Here is a 25,663-nt window from a genome sequence, read left to right as displayed (position 1 = left end):
AAAAAATCATACCTTGGTGTACAATCTTAGTGAAACAATCAATAACATGATTTAAAGAATGCTTCCTTTAAGCGGGTCATAATGGCTCAAATGGCTAATTCTCCACCTTCAAGCAATGGCATCTCACATGGGCACCAATTCATGTCCCACCTGCTCCACTTCCCTCTCCACTCTGCTTGTGGCCTGGGACACCAGAGAAGAATGGCCCAGAGCCTTGGGACCCTGTACCAATATGAGAGACCCAGAAGAAGCTCCTGTCTTTCTAGCGAACCAGTTATGGCTGCTGTAGCCACTTGGAAAGTAAACCAGCAGGCTGATCTGTCTGTCTCTTTTTCCCTCTATAAATCTTTCAAATAAAATAAATCTTTTTTTAAAAGACTGTTACCTTTAATAGAAAGTGGTTTTATTTGTCTTAATTAGAAATTATTGTGAAAATCACTGATGAGGCCAGTTTCGCCACCTTTATTATCTTAGTTTACAAAATTCAAGTGGTTATAGAGCTCTTCCACTCTAAAGTTAACCTCTCCCGACCTCCATAAGAAAAGAAATATGCAACACTGGGAAACAACTTTCTCCTCTAACACTAACTCCAATTTTCCCCAGTAAGAGGTCGGGCCTCCCAGATGTATACTCCCTTGGCCTGCAGATTGCTGAAGAAGACATTTGAATGAGACATGGCCCATCGAGGGGCAGAGCTGAAGAAACTCTATACCATTCTATCACCCAAGCAAGGGAATCCTCCCACGTCCCTGACGTGAACAAGATGAGCACAACGAAAAGGCATCTGCACCTTGGGGCAGTGGAAAAACTGGTCATTTGAAAACATCTGCTTCTAATCACTACAATATTTAATTCCAATGTGAAATTGAGAGGAATTTTTTTAATGTGGTACTGGATTAAGCATAGATATGTTTGTTTCTGATTTGGCCTTTCCAATCTATTTGGTCTCTAATGGACTCTGGTGCTGCTACAAACTCTGGTTTTTATTTATACAGTGTAGGGACAGAAGTCCTGCACCCATTTTCCAAATCTAAGTGTTTTGTGGACAATCTTAACTTTTCTATTTGCAAAATCAAAAAAAAAAAAACTACTTTCTTAATAATAGTTTGGAAATAATAAAACATTAAAATGTTGAGTAATCAAATTATTGCAGCTAATATGCAATTTGGAAAGAACAAAGGAAAACATCATACTAATTAGCCTTGTGCTGCTCTTATTAACAAAAACTGGGTGACTGAATCAATTCTGGAAGCAGTTAAGTGCAAAATCAGGCGGTCAAGGGCTGGTTTGCTTTTGAGAGCTGTTTCATGTCTCTTCCACGGGTTTGAGCCATGCATGTATATGTGTGTCCATATGTGTGAGTGTTGATAGGATATATGTAATTATAAGCAACCCTATCAATTATCATGAGACTTTAACTGCACTGCATACTATTTCTCACTGCATTTTAAGTGTCTACCATCCTTAGTATTTACAACAATGTAACTCTTCGTTCTAGTTCTTTCCCTTTTAGATATGTAAGTATATCTAAGTACACAGATCATCTCAGTACACCAACATTTCATTGCTAAGCAGAGGGGCTTCCAGCCAAGTACCCCAAAATACACATTCAAAATAGAGCATATTTTCCAATGGAGGTAAAGATTATGGTGTAACCAACAGGAATGTGCAAGCCAGCAAAAATTTAATTTAGCAGCTGAGCCAAACCATGATAGTCTACTTTCAAAATACAGAAATCTGAGAAAGTGACGCTGCTACAATTGCTAACTATGGAATATAAGAACATTTCTTTTAAACTTCAAGTCACACAAAACCATTTTGTATATTTATTTTTTGAAAGAAATGTCCATTCAGCACGTTTGGGATTTGAGATCTTGAAAATAACTGAATCCTTTTTCCTGTTATGTGCACGCTAGCACCAAATGTAAATGCTATTACGAGTTTCCAGTTACCACAAGACCTTGCCTGCACACAGACATTTTACGCATGTCTCAGAAGGAAAAGCTCACGGTTCAGGTTTCAACAGATGAGCAATTGCACCCATAAGAAATAGAGAAAGCAGTCCTTTCTTAGTAAAAGATTAAGAACCACTTTTAACTTCAAGTATCTTTGTTCTTGTTTCTTTCAGTTCAAAAACTTCAACAGCTTTTTAAAGGTAAAGCCTATTCTTAAAAACTTAACCAAGGTAAAATCTCCTCTATCAGGGAACAAACATTACATGACAAATCAAGTTTCCTTCTTTCTGTTTTATAAATATGGGCAAAAACTAGTAACACAAGGTGAGCAATTGGCCTAGCAGTGGAAACACTGCTTCAGACACATCCCGCAAGAGTGCCTCAGTTCCAACGTCCAGCTGTGCTCCCAACTTCACACTCCTAATAACGCAGACCCTGAGGAGCAACAGTGATGGTGAACGTGATTTGATCCCTACCACCCACAAGGAAGATTCTGGTCTTCCTGGATTCGTCCTGGCCTGGACCCAGTCATTACAAATTCTTGGGAGGTACACAAGTGTAAAACATGACCTCGCTTCACTCGTCTGTCTCTCTGCCTTTCAAAGCAACACAAGACTGTTTTAAGAACGATCTGTTAACTATAGAAAATGTACTATCTTAACCATATTTAAGGTATAGTAAAATACTTCTAACCCCATGTACAGTGCTGTACACTGGACTTCTAGAACTTTTCCATCTGCAAAACTGTAACTCCACATGCACCGCAAAATTGCTTCCCTCTGACCACTCCCACGCCCCTAACAAACAACATTCAACTTTTATTTTGGAGGCCCAGAGAGGCAGAAGGGGACAGCAGCTATCTGCAGCATCATTCCCCAAATTCCCACAATGGATGGAGGCAAAGGGTACAGGGAGACAAAGCCAGAGACCAGGAATTCAATTCAGTTCTCCTACATGGGTCACAGGAACCAACCACCAAGCCATCACCACCATCTTCCAGAGTCCACATGGACAGAAAGCCGGAGTAAGATGCCAGAGTCAAGCATAAGAACCAGGTACCCAATGTGGGAAGAGGGTAATATAAATAGTATCCTAACTGCTAGGCCAAATGCCTACACCCATTCTGAGAATTTGACTAGCTTAGACATCTCATGTCAAGGGAATCATGCTGTGCATGTGTGATTGGATTTATTACTTAGCATAATGTCCTCCAGGTTTCTTAAAGCTGTAGCATATGCCAGGATCTACTTTCTTGTGTAAGACTGAATAATATTCCAGTTCATGGATATTCCACATTTTCTGTCAGAACCTCTGCTGACAGATATTTAGGATCTTTCTGCCTCTCAGTTATGGGGAACAATGATGCATTGATAATAGCTGTGTCAGCATCTTTTTGACATACCATCACCATTCCTTTGCCTAACACACCCAGAAGTGGGACTGATGGATCAAATGACAACTTTGCTTGTTTGCATTTGAGAACCCTCCATTCTGGTTTCCACAGCAGCTATACCATTTCATATTGCACCAAGAGTGCAGAAGATTCTAGTTTTCCCACATCCCTAACAACACATACTCTGGGTGGTTTTTGTTTAGTTGGTTGGTTGGTTTGGTTTTATAATAGGTATTCTAATAAGTTTAAGGTGATATCACATTGTGGTTTTGAATTATGTTCCTAATGAGTATTTGACATTGAACATTTTTGTATGCTTATTGGCTACATGCATATCTTATGTGGGAAAATATCCACTCAAGAACCTTTAGATGATTTATTTGTGCATTTTTTCTTTTGATGCCTGTGCTTTTGGAGTCAGATCCACAAAATCACTGCCCAATTTGATGCCATTAAGCTTTCCATTAGGTTAACAGTTTAACACCTTCCACTAGCTTAACAATTTCAGTTTCAAATTTAATAGTTTGCATGTAGAACTTTCTTAGTTAAGATTTATCTGAAAGAGTTGCAAAGTGAGAGAAATCTATCTTTTGGTCTCTCCCCAAGTGGCAGCAACAACTAATACTGAGCTATGCTGAAGTCAGGAGTTTGAAGAACAGGCGCCATTTTCTATTGTTTTTCCCAAGGCTTTAGTAGGGAACTGGATTGGAAGTGAAACAGCCAGGACTCAGACTGGTGACCATATGGAATATCAGCACTGCACACGGCAGCTTTAGCCACTACACCATAATGCCACCCCCCACAATTAGGTCTTTAATTTGCTTTTCATTTTTAAATGTATTTGAAAGGCAGTTACACAAACATAATCTTCAATCTGCTGATTTACTCCTCAAACACCTGCAAAAGTTGGGGCTGAGTCAGGCTGAATCTAGGAATCACGAACTCAATTCAGAGTTCTTGGTTCGCAGAGATCCAAGTACTTGAGAAACCACCTGCTGCCCTGCAGTAAGCATCAGAAGGAAGATAGGCGGGGAGTAGCTGGCACTGTGGTGTAGCAAGTACAGCTGCCAGCTACGGCACTAGCATCCCATGTGGGAGCTGGTTTGGGTTATGGCTTCCCCACTTCTGATCCAGCTCCCTGCTAATGTACCCAAGAAAAGCAGTGAAAGATGTTCCAAATGCCTGGGTCCCTGCACCCATGTGGGAGATCCAGAAGAAATTCCTGGATCCTGGTCTCAAGCACGCCCAACTCTGCCTGTTGCAGCATTTGGTGAATAAATCAGTGGTGGAAGATTTCTTTCTCTATCAAATAAAATAAGTCTTTAAAAGCAATCCATGAGTGTAAGATATCTTTCCATTTATTTGTACTGTCACTTTTTTACCAGTATTTTATGATTTTTCATTGTCTCTTGATTCCATTTTCCACAAACTTTCCTTACTGCCTTGGATATTAAGTACAAGTGCTAAAGACAGCAAACCACCTTCTGTCCTTACAGGGAAAGCAACTCATTTTTCACTGCTGAAGGTGGTTCTGAGTTTTTCATCCATGGCTTTGTTTTTTTTTAAGATTTATTTATTTTAACTTGGAAAGTCAAATATACAGAGAGGAGAGACAGAGAGGAAGATCTTCCATCTAATGGTTCACTCCCCAAGTGACCGCAATGGCTTGAGCTGAGCCAATTCAAAGCCAGGAGCCAGGAACCTCTTCCAGGTCTCCCATGCAGGTGCAGGGTCCCAAGGCTTTGGGCCATCCTCGACTGCTTTCTCATGCCCATAGGCAGGGAGCTGGATGGGAAGCAGGGCTGCCAGGATATGAACCGGCGCCCATATGGGATCCCGGTGCATTCAAGGAGAGGACTGTAACTGCTACGCTATTGTGCCGGGCCCCATCCATAGCTTTCATTATGTTCCTAATCCATTGACTTTGGTTGTTGTTGTTGTTGTTTTTAAACAAAATGGGATCCTGAATGCTTTCAAATGCTTCTCCTGCATCAACTAAGAGGACCATATGCTGTTTGTCCTTCATTCTGTTAACACACCTGTGTTACTCTGATTTTTGCATATTAAACCATCTTAGCATTTTAGGAATAAATCTAATTTGGTCATAACATACAACCCTTTCAATGTGGTGTTTAATTCCAGTAGTTGGCTAAAACTTGCTGAGGATTTTTTTTGCACTAGTATTCATTAGGAAAATGAGTCTGTGTTTTCTCCTTGTACTGTCTGCCTCTGGTTTTGCCATCAAGGGAAATGGCAACGTCACCCAATGAGACTTTAAGTGTTCCTTCACCTTCAATCCTGAAAGTATGAGAAGGACTGATTTAACTACTTAAATGTTTGGAAGCATTTTCCAGTAAATCCATCTGGTCATGAACTTCTCTTCGGGTTGGAACATTTATTACTGATTTTTCTTCACAATGCAGTGTTGATTTTGTGTTGATTCTGTATTTCTAGAATGTATCCATTTCTTCAGGGTTATCCACTCCCTAGCTTATAATTTTCACAGAAACCTATTATGAACCTTTTTTCTTCTTCCAGTCTGCCTATCTCTGTCTTCTGATCAATAAGCTTTAGTCCACTTCTATTTAAAGTACTTATTTAGAGGACTCTGTTGCCATTTTGTTATGCTCCATGCATAATTATTGTGATCCTTTTTTTTTCCTCTCTTGTTACCTTGTGCTATTTTACTCGTATTTATTTGTAGTGACAGGATTAAATGCTTTTCTAATTTTCTTTTGTGAGTCTTCTATACGTATTTTCTTTTCCAGAGAGTTTTGCATTTCTACATGATTTCAACTGACTATCTGATGGCCCTGTGTTTCAACCTGAAGAACTGCCTTCACCAATTCTTACAAGTCAGCTGCAGTGATGATTAACTCCACCTCTTGTTTATCAGGAAGGTCTTCAATTATTGATAGTCAATTACTGATGGTCAATTTCTGAAGATTAATTTTGTTCCTCTAATTGGGTTGTTTCCTTATTTGTGAGTGATCTATTATTTTTATTTTAATGTATCCCTTACATGCAGACTTTGTACAGAAAACTATTGGCTTTAAGATTTTATTTATTTTTATTACAAAGTCAGATATACAGAGAGTAGGAGAGACAGAGAGGAAAATCTTCCGCCCAATGATTCACTCCCTAAGTGACCACAATGGCCAGTGCTGCGCCCATCCGAAGCCAGGAACCACACAGGTACAGGGTCCCAAGGCTTTGGGCTGTCCTCGACTGCTTTCCCAGGCCACAAGCAGGGAGCTGGATGGGAAGTGGAGCTGCTGGGCTTAGAACCTGCACCCATATGGGATCCCAGCATGTTCAAGGTGAGGACTTTAGCCACTAGGCCATGGCGCTGGGCCAGAGAACCATTCTTTACTCATCTGCCCCAGGTACAGAATTGGAGCGCCTCACAAACCTTTCATGGGAATGCATCTTCTCTAAGCTTGCATGTATAATTTCACCATCAGAAAGGTTGGTTGGCTGCCTCATCAGGACTAAGTATTCTCTCCCTCCTCTGGTGTTCACATGTAGGAACACAGATCCTTTGGTACTGCCAGAAGTCACCTAACTCTTCTGTTCTCAAGAGTTCCCAGGCACTTGAAGCATGCAAGTTCCTCAGTAGCACTGAAAGTCAGGGAAGACAGACGCTATCTCTTGGGTTGTCAGGAAAAAAAGAAAGCCTGAATGTGGGAAGGATGTTCCATTTGTCTCTCTCCTTCTCAAAAGCAAAGCCATGCACTGGGCTTTCCTTGTTGATCAAGAGCTGTGCTGGCTTCAGGGAGAGTCCCACTCCAGTGAGATGAACAGTTACAACTGGTTCAGTACAGTAGTTCTTGAATTTGAGCTTGCCTGGTGTACTGTGATTGTATAACTTACTTCTGATATTCTCATAAATATTTTGGACCATAGATTTTTATTAAGCCCTTGCTTCAGTAAAGGAGCAGTCTTGGGCATCCTAGTCCTTCCCCTAGATGAAAACAGATGGACATTTTCTGTAATCTCAAAAGCATATTCAACAGCAGTCATCAGAATTTACAGCAAGGGATTTTCTTTAGCCTAGAAAAATTAGTTCAAAACATTTTAGATATTCACTGAATCTTTCCTGCATTAGGACAGTATAAAGACATTCTATTCAACACACTGATACATCATCACATCTCACTCAACTTCATCTCTCATTCCAGCCAGACCACACACTGTAAACAGCCCTGCATAGCCACTGATCCACCTTGGGTTGAGAATGCCTCATCTTAATCTTACACTTGGCATACTTCTCATTTCTTCCCCCTGAGAGTCTGCTGGATGCCTGTGGGGTCCAACAATTCATCAGTGTACATAACGCAACATACAGGAAAGCCAGTTCCCATGGGAAAACCCAAGGCCCTGCTCAAGGTGGGGAAAGAAACAGACCGATATGTCTCCTTTCAAGCCCTTAAGCTGCTCATTTAGGAACGCAGTCTTTGGGATTCACCAGAAGCACCAGTCATCCTCAAAGGAACACAAACTAAACAAGGAATACAGTTGTGTTTTGCCACCTTCTGACTGGACTTCCCTTGTTCCGTTATTTAATCTCATTCTCTGGCAGGGTCCACAGGGAAATAATCCCACACTAAGGTGCCATTAAGAAACCCAGGCTTTAATTTACAGAATTTTCCTTTTGTTTTGATTACATGTACATTTCCTCTCCTTCACGAGATTCTATTTATTTCAAACGTAAAAAGCCGCCTTCTCATATACAGTCCCATAATATAACCACACATGGTTGTTTTCCAACACATGTAACAATTTCTCCCCATAAAAACCTCACTAATTGTTGATGATTCAGAATGAGAGACAATTTTCACAAGTTACAAAGTGGCCATGTGTACAGAACTCCCTTTACATTCAAATCTATTTTTATGTTTTTTTTCCTCTTTTTGCTTAAGCCAAGCTGTTTTGAGTTGGACAGGAATATTTTATGTTCATAATCCATCTCAGATGTCCATTTAATAAAAATGTATTTCTGAAGTCAATCTTTTCTGTTCAGGTGATTATATGAATACAAACAGTCTATGAAACCCTAGAAACAAACCAAAACTTTACAGAATTGTGAAAATCTTGGGCTTATTTTCCAATTGTGATTTCTTAGACTCCTAAAGCAGAGGCAACAACAGCAAAGCTAAACAAATGGGATTCTATCAAACTCAGAGGCTTCTGCACAGCTAAGGAAATAATAAACTGAATGGAGAGACATCCAACAGAATAGGAAAAAAATATGAATAAGCTACTTATCTGACAAAGGATTAATATCCAGAATAAAATGGAACTCAGAAAACTCAAAACAATCAATGCAGTCAAAAAATGGGCAAAGTATCTAAATAGTTCTCCAAAGACAAAATACAAATGATTGACCAAAACAAACAGAATGTTCAATATTAACAGGCATCATGGAAATAAAACTGGACCAGCATCACGCAGTATTGGGTTAAACCACAATCTGCAATGTAAGGATCCCATATGGGCACAGTCTGAGTCCTGGATGCTCTTTTTCCAATTCAGATTCCCACTTGTGTACCTGGGAAAGCAGAAAGATGACCGAAGTGTTTAGGCATGGAAGACCCAGATGAAACTCCTGGTTCCTTGCCCAGCTCTGGCTACTGGAGCCATTTGGAGCATAAGCCAGCAGATATAAGAGATACTGTGTGCATGTTGTCTCTATCTCAACCATGTCCTCTGTAACTTGGACTTTCAAACAAAATAAATGAATCTTAATACACATGCACACAATGAGATACCACCACAACCCTGCCAGATTGGCTACTGTCCAAAAGATGAAGAACAACAAATGCTGGTAGGGAAGTAGAAAAGGAGGAACTGTCACGCTTCTGGTGGGAATGCAAATGAGCACCACCATTGTGGACAACAGTATGGAGATTTCTTTAAATCTGGAAGTAGGCTTGCCATATGATCCAGCAATCCTAGCACTGGGCATAAATCCCAAGGATGTGAACACATTGTATCTAAGATACCTACACCACCATGTTTGTAGCAACACTGCTCACAATAGTCAAAATACAAAGTCAACCAAGGTGTCCACTGTCTAAGGAATGGAGACAATGTAGTCTACGCACAATGTACTGTACATACAATGTAAAATTACTCAACTATAAGAATATAATTCTATCATTTGCATCAACCCCGCTGCAAGTAGAGGATACCATGTCCAAAGAAACAAGAAACAAAAGGAGCAACACACGTTTACCCTTGCATGTTACATGTTAATAAAAGGGCTTTTTGTTTTAAACGTAAATAAATAAATATATATATATTTCAGTTTTTCTGCAATTTTAGTGTCTTTTCAAGCTTTGTTACTTTATTTTAAATCTTCGTCAATTTATTAAGACTCACCTACTACTATAGTTAAAATGATTTGTGGCAGACCTGGCATTATAGCCTAGTGCCTAAACCCTTGCTTTGTAGACGCAGGATCCCATATGGGTGCTGGCTCATGTCCCAGCTGCTCCACTTCCTTTCCAACTCTCTGCTTGTGGCCTGGGAAAGCAACTAAGGTTGGCCTAAGGTCTTGGAACCCTGGAAGTTCTTGGCTCCTGGCTTCAGATTAGCTTAACTCTGTCTATTGCAGCCACTTGGGGAGCAAATCAGCGGACAGAAGGTCTGTCTCTCCTCTCTATAATTTTTACTTTCCAATAAAAAATAAACAAGTCTTTAAAAATGGTTTGTGATTTTCAAACTTACTTACAATAGTGAAAATAATTAATTTTCAAATTTTCTCTGTATCTCCCCTGCCCATGGCCTGGGAAAGCAGTAGAGGACGGTTTGAGATCCTGTACCCACATGAGAAACCCAGAAGAGGCAAAGAGGAATGTAACAAAAGTCATTGCTTAGGCAAGCATACAATTCCTGCTACTCATCTAGAACTGTACGTCAACACCAAGTATCAACTATGGCTTACACTGTAATCACTGCTCAATTACTGTAGAAAACCTTAAATTAGCGAACATCTAGTCAACAAAATTCAGGGTACTGCAAACTGAACTAACTACCAAGATATCAGCAAACAGCTCACGGTTAGCTCTCTTTCTTTACTTTCTCCTCTAAAGCCAAGACATCCCCACTGTGCACGGGCTACCACCTTCTCCATTCATTGCAAATGCTCAAGCACATGGCTCAGATCCAGAGAAACTTCCACCAAAACCACTGATGTCCAGGGCTGAATCAACCTCCAATACCGCATTCAAATGGTTCGTATTATACACTGTGGGAACAGCTGAGAACCCTGGAGGTGGAGACCTTTCAGGAAACATCAGATCCAGAGCTCTGCGAGGTCTCCCACGGTGACAGTGTGGTCAGCTGACACCAGGCCAACCACTCTGCTGTTTCCCTCTCTACCTCAGTGCAAGAAGCAGACTAACCTAACAGACTACTCCTGTTCTGAAGATTTAAGTAACGGAAGGCAGGCCTCTGGCATAGCTGTGAAGGCACTGCCTGGGAACCCTGCATTCCATTTTGGAATACCTCTGGTCAAGCTCCATTTCTGCTCCTAATCCCAGCCTCCTGATGATGCTCAACCCTGGGAGTAGCAGGTGATGGCTAAAATACCTGGTTCCCTGCACCATAGGGAGACCCAGATGGAATTCCTGGCTCTCAGCTTCAGCAGTCCAGGCCACTGTAGCTACTAGTGGAAGACAGGAGTGAAAGCAGTATTGCTCACTCGCTCTATCTTTACTGCTCATGGAAACTGGAATTGTTTAAATGTACACACAATATCTGCAGACACATTAATTTTAAGAACAATATAATGAAGTACATACAACTAAATACATTGAAAATTTGTGTTAATTTTACCTTACATCACTAATCCCTAGCAGATACAAGTATAAATTACACAACATTAACCTCGCCTGAATTAAGTTTTACAAATCCTCATTCACACCTCTAGACAAATACACTAACATTAACAGTGCAACCAATTATTAGGTCACATACTCCCAGACCAGGATGAAGAAAGGTCATCTTGTTAATGTATGTGAGAACTGTTTAGTGTTTAAGTCCCTGTACCTGAGCTAGCCTGAAAGTTTCATTCCACAAGGTCAAGGACAGGTCCACCAGCCCAAAATGGGACAAAGTTCATCATCCTGGCCCACAGGAGTCACTCTGTAAACAGTCCTGCCATGTTCACAGCATTGGCTTGATGATGGAGAGGGAAAGAAGATGAATCTGAAAACCGCAGGCCAGTTACAGGGCATCAGTTGTGAGCCAGCTTTGTAAACATCACCATATAATCTTCACAATAACCCAAGAAAAAAGGCATTATTATCTGTTTCCCAAAGATAGGAACTAAGGACACAGAACAAGGGTGAAGAGCAGGCAGAGGGCTGAGACACTTGTGTTCTCTCTGGGAATTCGAAGGCATGCCTGTGCCCAACACCAAGTTCCTCTGGACCTCAGTACCAAACTCAAGAGGCTTTGAACCTCCTCAGGGGGAAGGTATTAGCGGCAAGATGCCTCCACACCACGTAAGAGGCTAGACCCGATAGTTACAACCTAACAGGGAAAGCCAGTAGGTAGACCACCACGAGAAACCAGGACTCAAAATTTAAAGAGCTTGAAGGTAGGTAAATATCTGGGGATGCTGGTGGTGGTGGTGGTGTGTTTATGCAAAATATGCATGCTAAGGGCATCTGCACCCTGTAGACTGTTCCTAGGGAGGTTGAACAAACACCAAGCATCAAGAACAGGGTCCCAGACACAGTGAACACTCACTGAAGGTCAGGGGCTGCTGTCAGATTCACCTGCAGTGTCTGCTGCACAAATTCCTCACAGATATTTCCTCAGAATATACAGTTTCAAGAACAGAAAACAGGCGATCTAATCACCTGAATCACAGGAGGTCTCTAATGGTCAAAAACTAATTTTCTCAACCACAAAATTTCGGTTATGCCAACTGCCCAGAATTGTTTAAAACAGTTAATGTTACATTAAAAGGCTGAATGTAAATAGCAGTTAACAATTTTAACAGCAATTACTGAAACCATGCAAGGACTATGTTTCAAAATACAGAAAAATAAAAATAACATAGGATGCTGATGATACTGATGATTACTTTCTTTGTACAAGGTCTCTTCACATTGCTTTTTAAATTTCTACAGCTAGAAATGTAAACCAGGGGCCAGCTCTGTGGTGCAAAGGCTAATCCTCTGCCTGCAGTTCCAGCGTGTCATATGGGCACCAGTTCCTGTCCTGGCAGCTCTACTTCCCTTCCAGCTCCCTGACAGTGGCATGGGAAAGCAGCAGAGGATGCCCCAAGTGCTCAGGCGCCTACACCCACATGGGAAACCTGGAAAAGGCTCCTGGCTTTGGGCTGGCACTTGAGGATGCTTCCCCTTGCAGCCATTCGGGGAGTGAAGCAGCAGATGGAAGCCCTCTATGTCCTTCTCCCTCTGTAAAATCTGCCTTTTAGATAAAAACAATCATTTTTTTTTTAATTTCTAGAAATAAAAAGCTGTATGCTTTCAAATCTTTTCCTAATCTATTGAATAGCTGCCTATCATGCCTAACTCAACAGAAGTCTGCAGGAAACTGAAACGCACGCCAAGGCATGAGCACAACCACAAAGGCAGTGCCCCTCCAGAGGCAGACACAGGGCTTACACTCCTCACCCAACAAGCCGCCATCAACAGCATGCCAGGTATAAATCATGTTCCTCGACCAAAATGCTTCAAGGTGGTTTAACAATTACAGAGAAAAGAGTAGCTTCAGTGGAACTGAAGACAGCCAAGGATCTGGTCTTCCTTGTCGTTTGACTTTTCTCTAACCATCCATCACTGTTTCTCAGAAGTATAGTCCTGGGACCACAAACAATCAGAACCACACCAGAGTCTTCAAACTGCTGACCTCTGCCACCTTTACCATCTCCACCCTCACATCTACAACACTGGGATCTCAGAGAATCGCAGCTTTGGAATGTTTAAACAAACTGTCAAGGTGATGTTGGTGTAAATTTTAAGAACTAGCTCTGTACTTCTCTGAGAAGCACAGAGTGATCTTCAACCAGCCACTGGCTCACTCCTCTAATGCTTGTGACATCTGGGACTGGCTCAGGATGAGGCCAGGAGCCTGAAACACAGTCCAGGTCTCCTAAACAAGGAGAGATCCACGTAGCTAAGCCATCACTCGCTGCCTCCCAGCTGCACTTTAGCAGGAAGCTGAGATCATCTGTTGAGCTGGCACTTGAGGATGCTTCCTAAAAGGCATGCTCATTGCTAGGCCAAATGCTCATACCCATGAATGTTACTCCACAAACAGGCTAATGAGGTAAGGTAAACATCACAATATTTAGTGGGAAAAAAAAAAAGGGCAAATGAGAACTCTGTATTAGCTGCTAAAGTCTTCAAGTAACTCAGTGTCCAGATTAAACAGCCAGATTGTGGGATCACAGGAACAGAGGCAAATAACCCACAAATGTGTTTGCTGCAAAACTTATCAATCTTTCCAGAAAATAACTTGGCAAAATGAATCAGGAACCTTAAACTACACATGCCCTATATCCCCAGTCAGGAAGCGGAGAAGCCAGACTCCAATCAGGACCCCAATATCAGATGGAGGCATCCCAAGCAGTGGGTTAAGCCTAAAGGACAGGCATGTAATGCAACAGGTGGAGCCCCTGATTGGAATACAAGCATCTCATTTGGAGAGAAAGTGGGTTCAAGTCCAAGGTACTCTGCTTCGGATCCAGCCTCCTGCTAATGGAAGCGGTGTGTCGTAGCTGAGTCACCTGGGAGCTGAGGACCCATCTGGACACTCAGATGGTCTTCCTGGCTCCTGGCTGTGGCCTGGCCAAACTGTTGCGGGCTTTGAGGAAATAAACCAGCCAACAGAAGATATCTTTCTCTTTCTCTCTCCTTCTCTGTTGCTCTTCAAACAAATAAAATTTCTAAAAATCTTTAATGATTCATAACACACCTATCACACATAATGTTAAGTGAGAAAGGATATCCATGAGCCCAGAAAGGAATTTAAGTCCCAGAATGCTAGGACACTTACTGTTGCTTTCTTCTGCATCCCTAAAACTTACCAATGCACACAACATATGGCAGGAACTCCATATGTGTTACAGAAATAAACTATGTGTGGGCATATTTTCAAAAGAGTAAGAAAAAGTTCCCAAAATATAATCTGTAATTATTGCTGGATTTCACATTTAGGGATGACTTCTTAGTCTTTTTTCTCTTTTATATCTGTACTTTCAAATATTCCATAATAAGTTTGTAATAATTTTAACACTGGAGGAAAAAAACAGCAACAGCTAACTTTCTAACTCCCATGAACCTTCCTATATGAGATATAGTTAAGCTCTGCATCAATTCTATTTGCAGAGTAACAGGTGAGCATCTTTTCACAACAAACTGCCTTAGAGTGATGCCACATCATACATGGGGAGAGGATTTAATACTTGTTACAAATATAATTGCTTTTATGATCTGCAGTTGTTAGCAGATTAGCAGAAATGTGTAGGAAAGAGATCTGTAAATATATGACATTCACAAAATATTTCTACTGGTAGTTCTGTGAATTGTGGAGACTGCCCTAAATGCTGATAATGAAGGAATAAAAATTAAATGTGGCAGCTTTTGCAGTGTAACCACCAAAGATGTTAGGCAAGAGCATTCACAAACTTGGCAAAAGGTACAATGAACTAGCACTGAAACTGTGTTCCCTCCTTCATAGTTGATTAAGTATTTTATATAAAAGATTATACATGGCCACCATTCCCCCATGAATACTGTAAATAAGAATCACATCTCGAAACACATGGAATCATCTAAAGAGGGACCAACTGGTATATTTTGTTAGCTCATCATTCTGGACACTTCCAAACAGCAAAACATGGCACCAACTTTATGGTAATCTTCTGATCAAACTGCCGCCAAAATGACTTCATCTTCGGGACAATTTCTGGCTTTGCTGACTGGCTTATACTGGAGTAACCCATCTATGAAAAGCTAAAAGGGCGGGAACAGGAACTGCACTGAACCTGTCAGTTCTAACAGAAACTTCCAACGGATAAAAGTGGGGGAGAAGGACCTAAAAGCCATTTCAGGTAACAGAGTAAAACGGACATCTGCACTGTACTATGTAATTTTCCATGGTGGGGGCAGCGATGAACCTGGCTTAGAGAAAACAGTGGAGTTCAAAAAAGAAAGAAAAAAATAGAACTCGTTCCAATATTTAGTGGTCCTAGGTCATGTTCCTAAAAGGAGTAACACAATGAGAATAGCTTTAGGTGACCAAAGCCCTCCTTGGGGATTTAGCATTATTCCTGGATTGTACCAACAAAGAAATTCTACCTGAGACGGGCACTTGCCACAACAGCTAGGAGGTCATCCTATATGCATGGGTTTGAGTCCAAGGTCTGCTTTTAGTGCCAGATAATGCCTAGGCTGGGAGGTGGCAGATAATGACTCCAGAGCTTGGGTCCCTACCACACACACCAGAGACACAGACAGAATTTCTGGCTCCTGCTTCAGTCTGAGTTAGCCGCATCTGTCCTGGGCATTTGCGGAGTGAACCAGCAAAGGGAAGAGCTTTTAATGTGTCTGCTCACTTGCTCTCTTGCTCGCTCTGTCTCTCCTTTCCCTTTCAAATGTGAATGAATGAATAATTTTATTAAAAAAAACCAGTTTACCCTGTATAACAATCTTAGTAATATAATATTTTTCTAGGGATTTCTTATGTAGAGCCAAGCCTCAGTCAGACACAGGTTACATCTGGTTTCAGGGACATCTTGGAACTTGGGATCCCAAAGCACCTTTGTTCTGCACATTTTGGGGGACTATGATTTGAGTCACCCCGGATCCACTCTGATCCCGCCCATGCTTGCTTCTGCCACCACAGCTGGAAATGAAGCTCCATTCTCGGAGTGCCCTGCAACATAAAGTGGCCGAAGAAATGCAGACGAAAGATCCAGGAGAGACAGCTCTCTAGGGAGCAATTTTTGTTCTTCCCCATTTTCCCTTCATCATTCACAGAGCACCTAAAGGCACTACCACTGCGACAGGATGATGAGGGTGGAGGCAAGGAGGTCGAATGGTGTCAGGCTCCCGGGGACCCCACACAGCTCATGGGGTCTCCACTGCTCAGCCTCAAAGTCCTATTCCCTGAGCAAGATGGAGTCCTGGCTTAAGCCATCCTGTACTGGGGTTCCTGTTCATGGCAGCCAAATACATTCCTGTCTGTAAAAGTCATCGATACACAAGCCACTCCAGCTTTGCCTTGCCAATGATCAGCCTAATTAAAACCCTACAAGCCTTCAAGCATGTGAGCCCGCCTGTGAGTACTGACTCCGTGTCCGGCAGCACGGGCTGAAATGGCCAGCAGGCCTCAAGGTTCCCTGTGCAGGACCTTGAGTGAAGACCCCCACCGAGGCCAGTGCTGCGACACAGCTTGAACGCTCCACTACCCAGCTTCACAACTTACAATGCACTTTTTTCCGTTAGTCTCTGAAAGAAATTCTGACTCAATTACAGTTGTCTGCACTCATTTTTGCTCTCTGAATCAACCACAATTGTCCTAACAAACTTCTTGAGTTTTCAAAGGAAGACAAAAACAAACCAAAAAATCAAATTCCACTATCCGTCCCCTCAAAAAAAAACAACTTAGATGCACTTTTTTTAAAGTTCACAGCATTGTGGTGCTGTGATTTAAGAGGCCGTCTGTGCCACCGCATCTCACATAAGTACCCACTTCAAATCTCAGCTGCCCACTTACAATCCAGCTTCCAACTAACATGCCTAGGAAAGCAGTGCAACATGGCCCATGTGCTGGGGCTCGTGCAGGTGGGAGACCCAGATGAAGTTCTGTGTTCCTGGCTTCAACCTGGCTTAGTGCCACCTGTTATGGCCACTTGGGAAACGATTCAACAGATAGAAAATTTTTTGTGTCTTTCCCTCTGCCTTTCAAACAAATATGCAACTATTGCAACAGATAAATACATAAAAACGAAAAGACTTGGAAAGCATTGGCTTTCAAGTGTTTTTAATTTTTATTAACCTGCGGGACAGGAGACGGAAGGAGCGTGAGCTCCCACCTGCTGGTTCATTGCCCGGTGCGTGCAACAGCCTGCCAGGCCACAGCTCAGCACCAGAAACGCAACCCAGGTATCCCACTTGAATGGTATGAACCCAATGACTTGACCCATCAACACTGCCTCCCAGGGCCTGCATTCACAGAAGTCAGCGCTGGGAGCTAGAGCCAGGCATCAACCCTAGCCCTCGGATGTAGGATGCAGGTCTTTAACCACCTCTTACCCTCTAGGCTAAACACCCACCTGTGTTTTCAAGTGTGTGACACCTTCCTCCACCCCGGCGGACAGTGCTGCTGCTGCTAACCCAAAGCTGATGGAGTCCACACACACCTGGCACAGGCGAAGGATCTCACAGGCCTCCTCTCGTTCAGGGCTCAATTACTAGCCACATCTCAGAGCTGAGCAAAGGCTTCAGCACAGCCTTTCCTTCCAAAAGCCTCACGTTCACAGCCAACCTGCCACCAGAACAGCAATACACGGATTTCGATGCTAGCGTTTGGTAAGAACACCCGAAGTGTACAGTTCAGGACCAAAGAAGGAAAAATATTCAAAGAACAATTGCAGCTGAACCGAGTGAAAAGCCCACACTTTTGTCTGCCAGTATTTAACTCCGTGTGTACTCACCTACCTCCACAAGGGCCGATCAACTCCACACCAGGCAAGCTACCAGTGGAAGTTCAATAATCATTTAGAGAGCTGCGAATGCTCAGTAATCACAAGATCATTTCATTAATTTTCCAACAGACTGGACACTCATCTTCAACCTAAGCTCGTGCCCTTCGTAGGTGAAGGTCCATAGCGAACAGTCACGTACTCAGTACTTCCGGTGTGGCCAGCACATGTCACTTCTGCACAGATCATTTTCCTCTTGTCACAGCAAGATCAGAAAGTAAGGTCTATCGTGCACGCTGCTTATAGAAACAGGGTTACCGGTGATGAATTTCCCCAAGTTATCCATCAGAAGGTAACTCCAAGATCCAAACGCAGTCCTGACCCAGATCCCCGTGCTCTTTACCCACCATGCTTCCTAAAGCACTGGGTTTTGTTATCGGTTATTAGTTCTTGAATACACACTGGCATTTAAGCTCTACTCTATACAACTTTGCTTCCAGCATGCCCCCATTTTTTCAGTCACTGTTACTTCACTGCTCTTCCTGCTCCCACAACAATATTTAACAAATCATTCAACAATATTCACTGAAGTTTGCTGAATTGAACAAGTAACATAACTGCTCACCACACTTGCAATCAATGTTTACTGTCTACCTGTGCTTCTCAGGAATATGATTCTGCCTCTCACTGTAAACATGTGATATGGTCTTTAACACTGCTAGCAATAGTGTCTTAGAAGTGTGCAAGATGTTGTCCATGCCTACAATATCTGGAGACAGAATGAAGAACTTAGGACTGTTCCTCAAGTACCACCCATTGTAACACTACAGAGGAAATCAATGGGGGGAGGAGCTTAGGGAGGGGTACCGCAAAGCCCACAGACTATGAAACTGTACCATAAAATATATAATAATTTTTTTGTAAAAATAAAGAAGTGTACAGGGCCCGGCGTGATAGCCTAGCAGCCAAAGTCCTCACCTTGCATGCACCAGCATCCCATACAGGCACCAGTTTGTATCGCAGCAGCCCCGCTTCCCATCTAGCTCCCTGCTTGTGGCTGGGGAAAGCAAAACAGGACAACCCAAGGCCTTGGGACCCTGCATCTGAATGGGAAACCTGGAAGAAGCTCCAGACTCCTGGCTTCGGATCAGCTCTGCCCATTGCTCCCATTTGTGGACTGAATCAACAGATGGAAGATGTTCCTCTCTCTCTCTTCCTCCTCTCTGTATATCTGACTTTCCAATAAAAATAGATAAATGTTCTTTAAAAAAAAAAAAGTATACTAGATGAGTCCCATGGCATGATGGTTCAGCAGCTAAATCTTTGCCTTGCAAGCGCCAGAATCCCATACAGGCACCAGCCATACCCCAGTTGCTCCACTTCCCATCCAGCTCTCTGCCTGTGGCCTTGGAAAGCAGCCAGGGACGGCCCAGAGCCTTGGGACCCTGCTCCTGCATAAGAGACTCAGAAAAACTCCTGGCTCCTAGCTTCAGATCCAGTTAGCTCTGGCCACTGCAGTCACTTAGGAGTGAACCAGCCAATGGAAGATCTTTCTCTCTGCATCTCCTTCTCTGTGTAAATCTGCCTTTTCAATAAAAAAATAGATCTTTTTTTAAAAGGAGTATACAGGTTGTCAATGCCTGTTCAAGAACATGGGGCATTTCCTCCATCATTAGTACCCTCTAATGACCTACTGAACACAGGCAAGCAGAGCCCTGAAAATGTCTATGCTTCTAGGTTTCCTGAGGAAATTTTATATTTTACTGTACATACGCATGCTTTCCAATGTAAAAAGAAAAGGATTAATACAGGAAACCTGCATTTGCCTCTCAGGACCTGGCAAACACCAACACTACGACTCTTTCTAAATCCAAACATCTCCTACATCCTTCTAGACTTTTCTGTAGCTATTCCCCTCCCTCTTTTCATAACTCACATTATATTGATTTAAATGAATCAACACTATTCTCTCATGTGAAGCATGAAACAGTTTCTAAATCTTTAATAAAGAAATTAAAACTGATTTCTCTGTGTTATTAAAAATGCTGTCCATGGTATCCATTCCAAGACTGTGCCAGCCATCAAAAGTAACTCCACAGGAACTCCCTTCTGCAGCAGCACCAGGAAGCATGATGACTGTCACTTGGAGCCTAACAAAAATGCTAAATATGCTGCATGACTATGCCCAAGTAGCAATTAGATGGTGGTGTGTACACATGTCATTTCTTTTAAGATTCAGTGATCACTCAAGAATGGTATTTCACTTCTTTGACTGCTATCCTACTGCCCACATTTTAACCTCACTGAATTTTTGGTTCATTGCGTAGAAGAATTTCTCCACTAATAAAAATACATCCTATTAAAGATTAACCTACCCCCAGGACAGTCTCTCTGAAAACAAATTCCAAACATTACAGTCATCAATTTATACTGGGACGATTTAAAGGCTTCCCAATTGTACTTATCCTGATCTAAGTGAGTAAATTACATATATTTTAGGGCTCTGCGGAAAAGAAAAATGGCAAATTCAAATTCTCAATATCATCATTTCAATAAATAGAGACTTTTTCAAGAGAAATCTTTTTTATCCAACAATATCTGGCAACATCACCATGCTCGCTGATCAGCTAGATTTCCTCCATTGGTTTCTATATTAGTCCTGCAATTATGAGACTGCTACAAAATTTACATTCCCAAACAATTACTAAGTACACACTGTATGTCATCAGTGTGGCTAGCATTGGACATCTTTGGAATCTACAATGCAATGTTTATTATTAATAATAAAGTAACTGGTCTTTATTAAGCTTTTATCACTTATCAACACAAAGAGCAAGTTTTAACTTATTAGCCATTATCTTTTTCAGGTCTCATAAAAGCTCAGAAAAATGGCCTCACAGCAATTCCATTAGATGGATGGGCAAACGGAGGCCAAAGGCCTAGATTTTCCAAGGTCCTGTAGGGATCTGAACCCAGGTGTGAGTGATTCTAACACTCACCCTCACCATCAACACCTAGTGTAACACCAAGACCCACTCACTACTCTCGTTTGCACAATCATGGTTGCTCGACGTGCCCTACACCAGAAAACAAGCATCATAAAATGCCCTGGTACACTGCACACAGGGAGCCGCGTTCAAAAGGTTCTCAATTCACTTTCTCAGAAAGGATAAAACACATACTGGAAACTGTGTAAGGCTAGTTGACATAAAGATTTATTTACTAAGAGGTCGATGAGAGAGAGGTATCTTCCATCTGTTGGTTCACTGCTCAGGCTGGAGGGGCAGGAATCCAAGCACTGTGGTGCTATCCTAGGCAAATGGGTCAGAAGCAGAGCTTGGAACAAGTTCAAACAGCACTCCGGTGGGAGATGTGTGTATCCCAAGCAGCAGCTTAACTCACTGTGCCACCACGCCAGGCCCCCCCTGAATAGCTCCTTACCTCTGCAGACTGCTGGAAAAACGTTAAACTCTGTTAACATCTGCTAAAGAAACTTGACTGCTGCAAAAGCCTAAACCTTCTCATGTCAGCACATCCTATTTACAGAGGATGTACAGAGCCTCCAAACGTTAAAAAAAAAAAAAAAGCCCTCCCCATTTCCCCATTTGCACCTTATCCAAAATGAAAACGGATTGCTTCGAAAAGGAATTCTGCCTCTAAACTCACATTATACACCTCTCACCTCACTCCATTCTTACAGAAAGCTGGAAACTTGCTAAAATTCATAAACATGATCTCTTATCAATTCAGTCCAGACCATCTCAAAATATTTTTCTAAAAGTTAATAAGAAACTCAGATTAAGAGCCAAGTAAATAGCTACAACGAGTAGCTGAAGTGCACCTGGGTGCTTGAATGTCAATCTCACCAGCTTGTTGGAGCGATTTAACACAGAAGTTCCTATCCTAAGAAGAAATGTGAGCTAAGTGGTAAGTACAGAAAGAAAGTTATCAGGCACGTTGATCAATAAAAATAAACAGCAAGGGAGAGGAGAGCCGAGAGCATCCAAAAACGCCTGCCAAACACTCAGGCTATCTGTTTCCACCAAGTTATTGTTTTGGAAAACATGGTGTTCTCTCTTAAAATAACCCGCTTAATAGCTCTCCAAAGCCACTGCGTTTACCCCGGGGTCTAAATCGCTCCCATAATGTGATTCGTTGACTGATAAAGTCAACATTATGCACTAACGCCACAAAAAGAGAAGCTGGGCAAGTTTCAACTCTGCCTGATAAGGGGACAGTAACTACTGAAGGAGTCTTCGCCGCTGGCCCTGGTGACACTCTTGGCCTGACCCTCCAGAGCAGCCTTAAGCCCTAGGCTTCTCTCGTGGGAAAGGAGCCACTCCAGTAGCTTCAGGTTTGCTACTAATTAAAACTGTTAAGGAAGGTCAAAATGACCTTGGATGTTTAGTGCTCGCTCCAATCCTTGCCTTATAAATCAGAAGCTGCTCCCAGTCTGGTATGGTTAAAGTTTCCCTGCCTGGGAAAGTCCCAGAGAAACTGAGTAACTGAGTGGGGAGGGGAAAAAAAAAATCCCAAATTGTGAAAGAAAGAAATCAGACCTCCGCAGCACACAGCAAGATTTGTCAGAGCTGAACGTAACTGTGGTGTTTTATAAGCCAGAGAGGGGAGACTCACACACACACACACAAGCACACACACACACGCACGCACACTCACACAGCGCCACTGCCCGACGCAGTCCCCTCGCCCCGGGCCCCTCCGAGCACCGAGGCGCGGGAGGGAGCGGCAGCTCGCGTCCTCAGCCTGGACATCTGCAAAGCGTTTCCCACTGGCGAGTCAAGGCCCCTCAGCTGAGCGATGAGGGGCTGCCAAGGCAGAGAGGCAAACAGAAAGAAACGGACCGGCTGCCGAGGAGCGGAGAGACGCTCGCAGACTCGGCGCGGCGCGCGGGGCGAGCGGGACACAGCCTGGGTGTCCCGACCCAAGCCCGCATCTCCCAGGAGGAGGCTGCAACTTGGGTGCACCAGTAACGACTCGGCCTGCGGCTTCTGAAGCCGGCCAAGTGAGCACCCCCGAACCCCACCCCGGCACCCGCAGCCCCGAGCGGCGTGACCCACCTCCCGCGTCGCTCCGGGCGCCAAAGTAGCGGGAGCCGAGCGAGGAAGGAGCTAGAGCCCCGAGGACGCGTTGGGGGATGCCTACCTTGTAACATGGCCTCAAGTTTCTTCCTGTCCACGCGGAAGCGCTCCTCGCTCCACTCGGGGCTGTGCAGGGGCGCGCCGGCCACCAGATCGTCCTCGGAGCCCGGCATGGGCGAATCGGTGCTGCGCTCACTGTTGGAGCCCGGGTCCGACTGAGCCGCCAGGTAGCAGGGCTCGCCCTGGGCGGCCATGGTGGGCGCGGGGAGCTCGGACTCCAGCTGTGGCCGCCGTCCGCGCCGTCGCCGCCTCCGCACTGCTTTCGCCGCCGCCGCCTCCGCTCGCCCGCCGGGCTCGACTGGCTCCGCGCGCCGCGGCGCTAGCTCGTCCCCGCGCAGCAGCAGCAGCAGCAGCCGGCGACGCCGCCACCGCCGCCACGGAGGCCCCGGCGCATCCCAGGCGCGGGCGCCGCCCACGCCGCCCGCCGCCCCGGGTCGCGGCCCGGGTCCTGGGCCAGTGGCTGCGCCGCCCCCCGCCGGCACCGCCCGCGCGCACGGAGCGCGCCGCGCCGCCCCGGCCTCCTCCATCCGCAGGGCTCCGGCGCCCCCTCCCCGCCCGCCGCCCCTGCAGCCGCGCGCTCATTGGCCGGGCCGACCCACGGGGAGCCGCGGCGGGCGGGCGGCCCTTGGCGCTCACACACTCGCGCGCGCACACACCACGTACAGACACGGGCCCCTCGGTACCTCCGCCGACACGCAAGGTCCCGCGCAGCCTAGTGCTACTCCAGGCTCAGACCCCGGCCAAGTTCAAGTACAGGGGGCTCTGGAGATGTGTCCCAGGCACGCATAGAACTTCTCTTCCATGCACACTTCACACACACTCACACACACACACACTGTCCCCTAAAACTCGCAGCCCCTGCTGGTCCCCCGAGTGTGAACAGAAGGGAGGGAGAAAAGCAGCTTGGAGAGCAAACCAAGACCCCAGTCCCAGTCGCACGGGCAGCACCCCACATGTGGCTCCTGCGGCATCTTGGCCGCGAGGCCTCCTCTCGCCAGCTCAGCTGGGCCAAGTGGACAAGAGTTCTACTTTTTAATTCCGAAAGAAGGGATTTCTTTTTCCCTTGAATGGTGTTCGGAGGAGTCGTGTTCTCTGAGATTCTCAAAGCATGAATCTCGTGAATTTTTAAAGAGAAATCGAGGGAGGAAAAAGCTCCAGGGCAGCACTGGTGATGAGCCGGCAGTGGGCAGCTGAGCAGGCGCTCCTGGGGTGTTTCAGGTGGTAGGGACCCCCACCCCACTCCCATGCTCACACCTTCTGCCATTCTCAGCCTTGGACTCGGAGTGCAGTGCGGGAAAGGACGAAAGCCACTGGAACTCTATTTTCCTAGTTCCTGAATTCATTTGTTAGAAAACCAAAACAACCAAGTAATTTTTTTTTACCCTTTGCGGGAAGGGCTGATGGGGACAAAGAGTTTGTCCCTGTGACGTTGGCTGTAAGTGCAGGGACATCTCTATGGTGCGTACCGACCATTGCATAACCGTGCAAAATGCCTGAAACCGAACTATTTAAAGGTTCCACTGCCTGCTTGACAAGAACCGGCTCTGTGCTGACAGCTGCGGCCCACTTCAAGGCAGAAGAGAAACTGAGAGGCCCAGGGACATGAGTGAGATCCCGGAGGCAGCAGATGATGCGGCCAGGAATACAGGCACAGGTTGCCTGCTCCGATGCACCGCTCAGGGCTCCTCCTCTGAAACTGTGAATTACTGTCATCATAACGATCGTGATTAGTGGGCAGCCCACCAGTGTCAGCTAAAAAGGACATCTCGAGGATCATCCTCATCCTCCCACTGTCCTCCATCAGGGAGACTCACCCTCTGTTTCTGTAACTGCGTGTTTGGAGGAACCAAACATAGTAAATCCTAACAACAGTGAGCTCAATTGGGCGCCATGCTTGTGCTCCTGGAGTTGACCTTCCCCTGCGAAGGACAGGGTATTAACCAAAAACAAGGACATTACTCAGACAAGCATGTCACTGTGCCTACAGTTTGCCCTATAAATAGGAGTCAACAGACAAAACAACATGTATGTGCTCCCTGGGTTCAATAGGGGAAGTCGGTGGAGGTTTCTTTAAAAAAGTAATCTGGAGGCAGGCTAATCCTTCACCCTGTGATGCTGGGATCCCATATGGACACCAGTTTGTGTCCCGGCTACTCCACTCCCCTTCCAGTTCCTTGCTTGTGTCCTGGGAAAGCAGTAGAGGATGGCCCAAAGCCTTGGGTGCCTATGTCCATGTGGGAGACCCAAGAAAGCTCCTGGCTCCTGGCTTTGGATTGGCTCAGTTCCATCCATTGTGGCCATCTGGGTATTGAGCCAGCAGATGGAAGAACTTTTCTAACTCACCTTCTCTCTGTAAATCTGCCTTTCAAATAAATAAATCTATTTTTTAATGACTGCAGAATGCAGAACAGAAGTTCACAAAGAAATTTGGCAAGAAAGGGAAAAAGAAGAACCATTCTTGTAA

General features: G+C 44.3%; 1 protein-coding gene across 2 annotated transcripts in view; it reads right to left on the bottom strand.

Moving 5' to 3' along the window:
• The window catches only part of BICC1 (BicC family RNA binding protein 1), a 260,579-nt gene extending 237,085 nt beyond the window's left edge, over positions 1-23,494 (bottom strand). For both annotated transcript variants that reach the window (XM_040975806.1, XM_040975807.1), the window contains exon 1: positions 23,204-23,494. In XM_040975806.1, the coding sequence (XP_040831740.1) occupies positions 23,204-23,393 (190 nt within the window). In that variant the 5' untranslated portion in view covers positions 23,394-23,494. The remainder of the gene's footprint in view (positions 1-23,203) is intronic.
• Between the last annotated feature and the right edge of the window lie 2,169 nt (positions 23,495-25,663).

The sequence above is a fragment of the Ochotona curzoniae genome, unplaced genomic scaffold (genome assembly GCF_017591425.1).
Source record: "Ochotona curzoniae isolate NIBS_2020 unplaced genomic scaffold, NIBS_Ocur_1.0 contig_2692, whole genome shotgun sequence".
In the NCBI taxonomy this organism is placed as follows: Eukaryota; Metazoa; Chordata; class Mammalia; order Lagomorpha; family Ochotonidae; genus Ochotona; species Ochotona curzoniae.
Note: the sequence above shows the minus strand (reverse complement) of the source record. Positions and strands in the feature narration are given on the sequence as shown.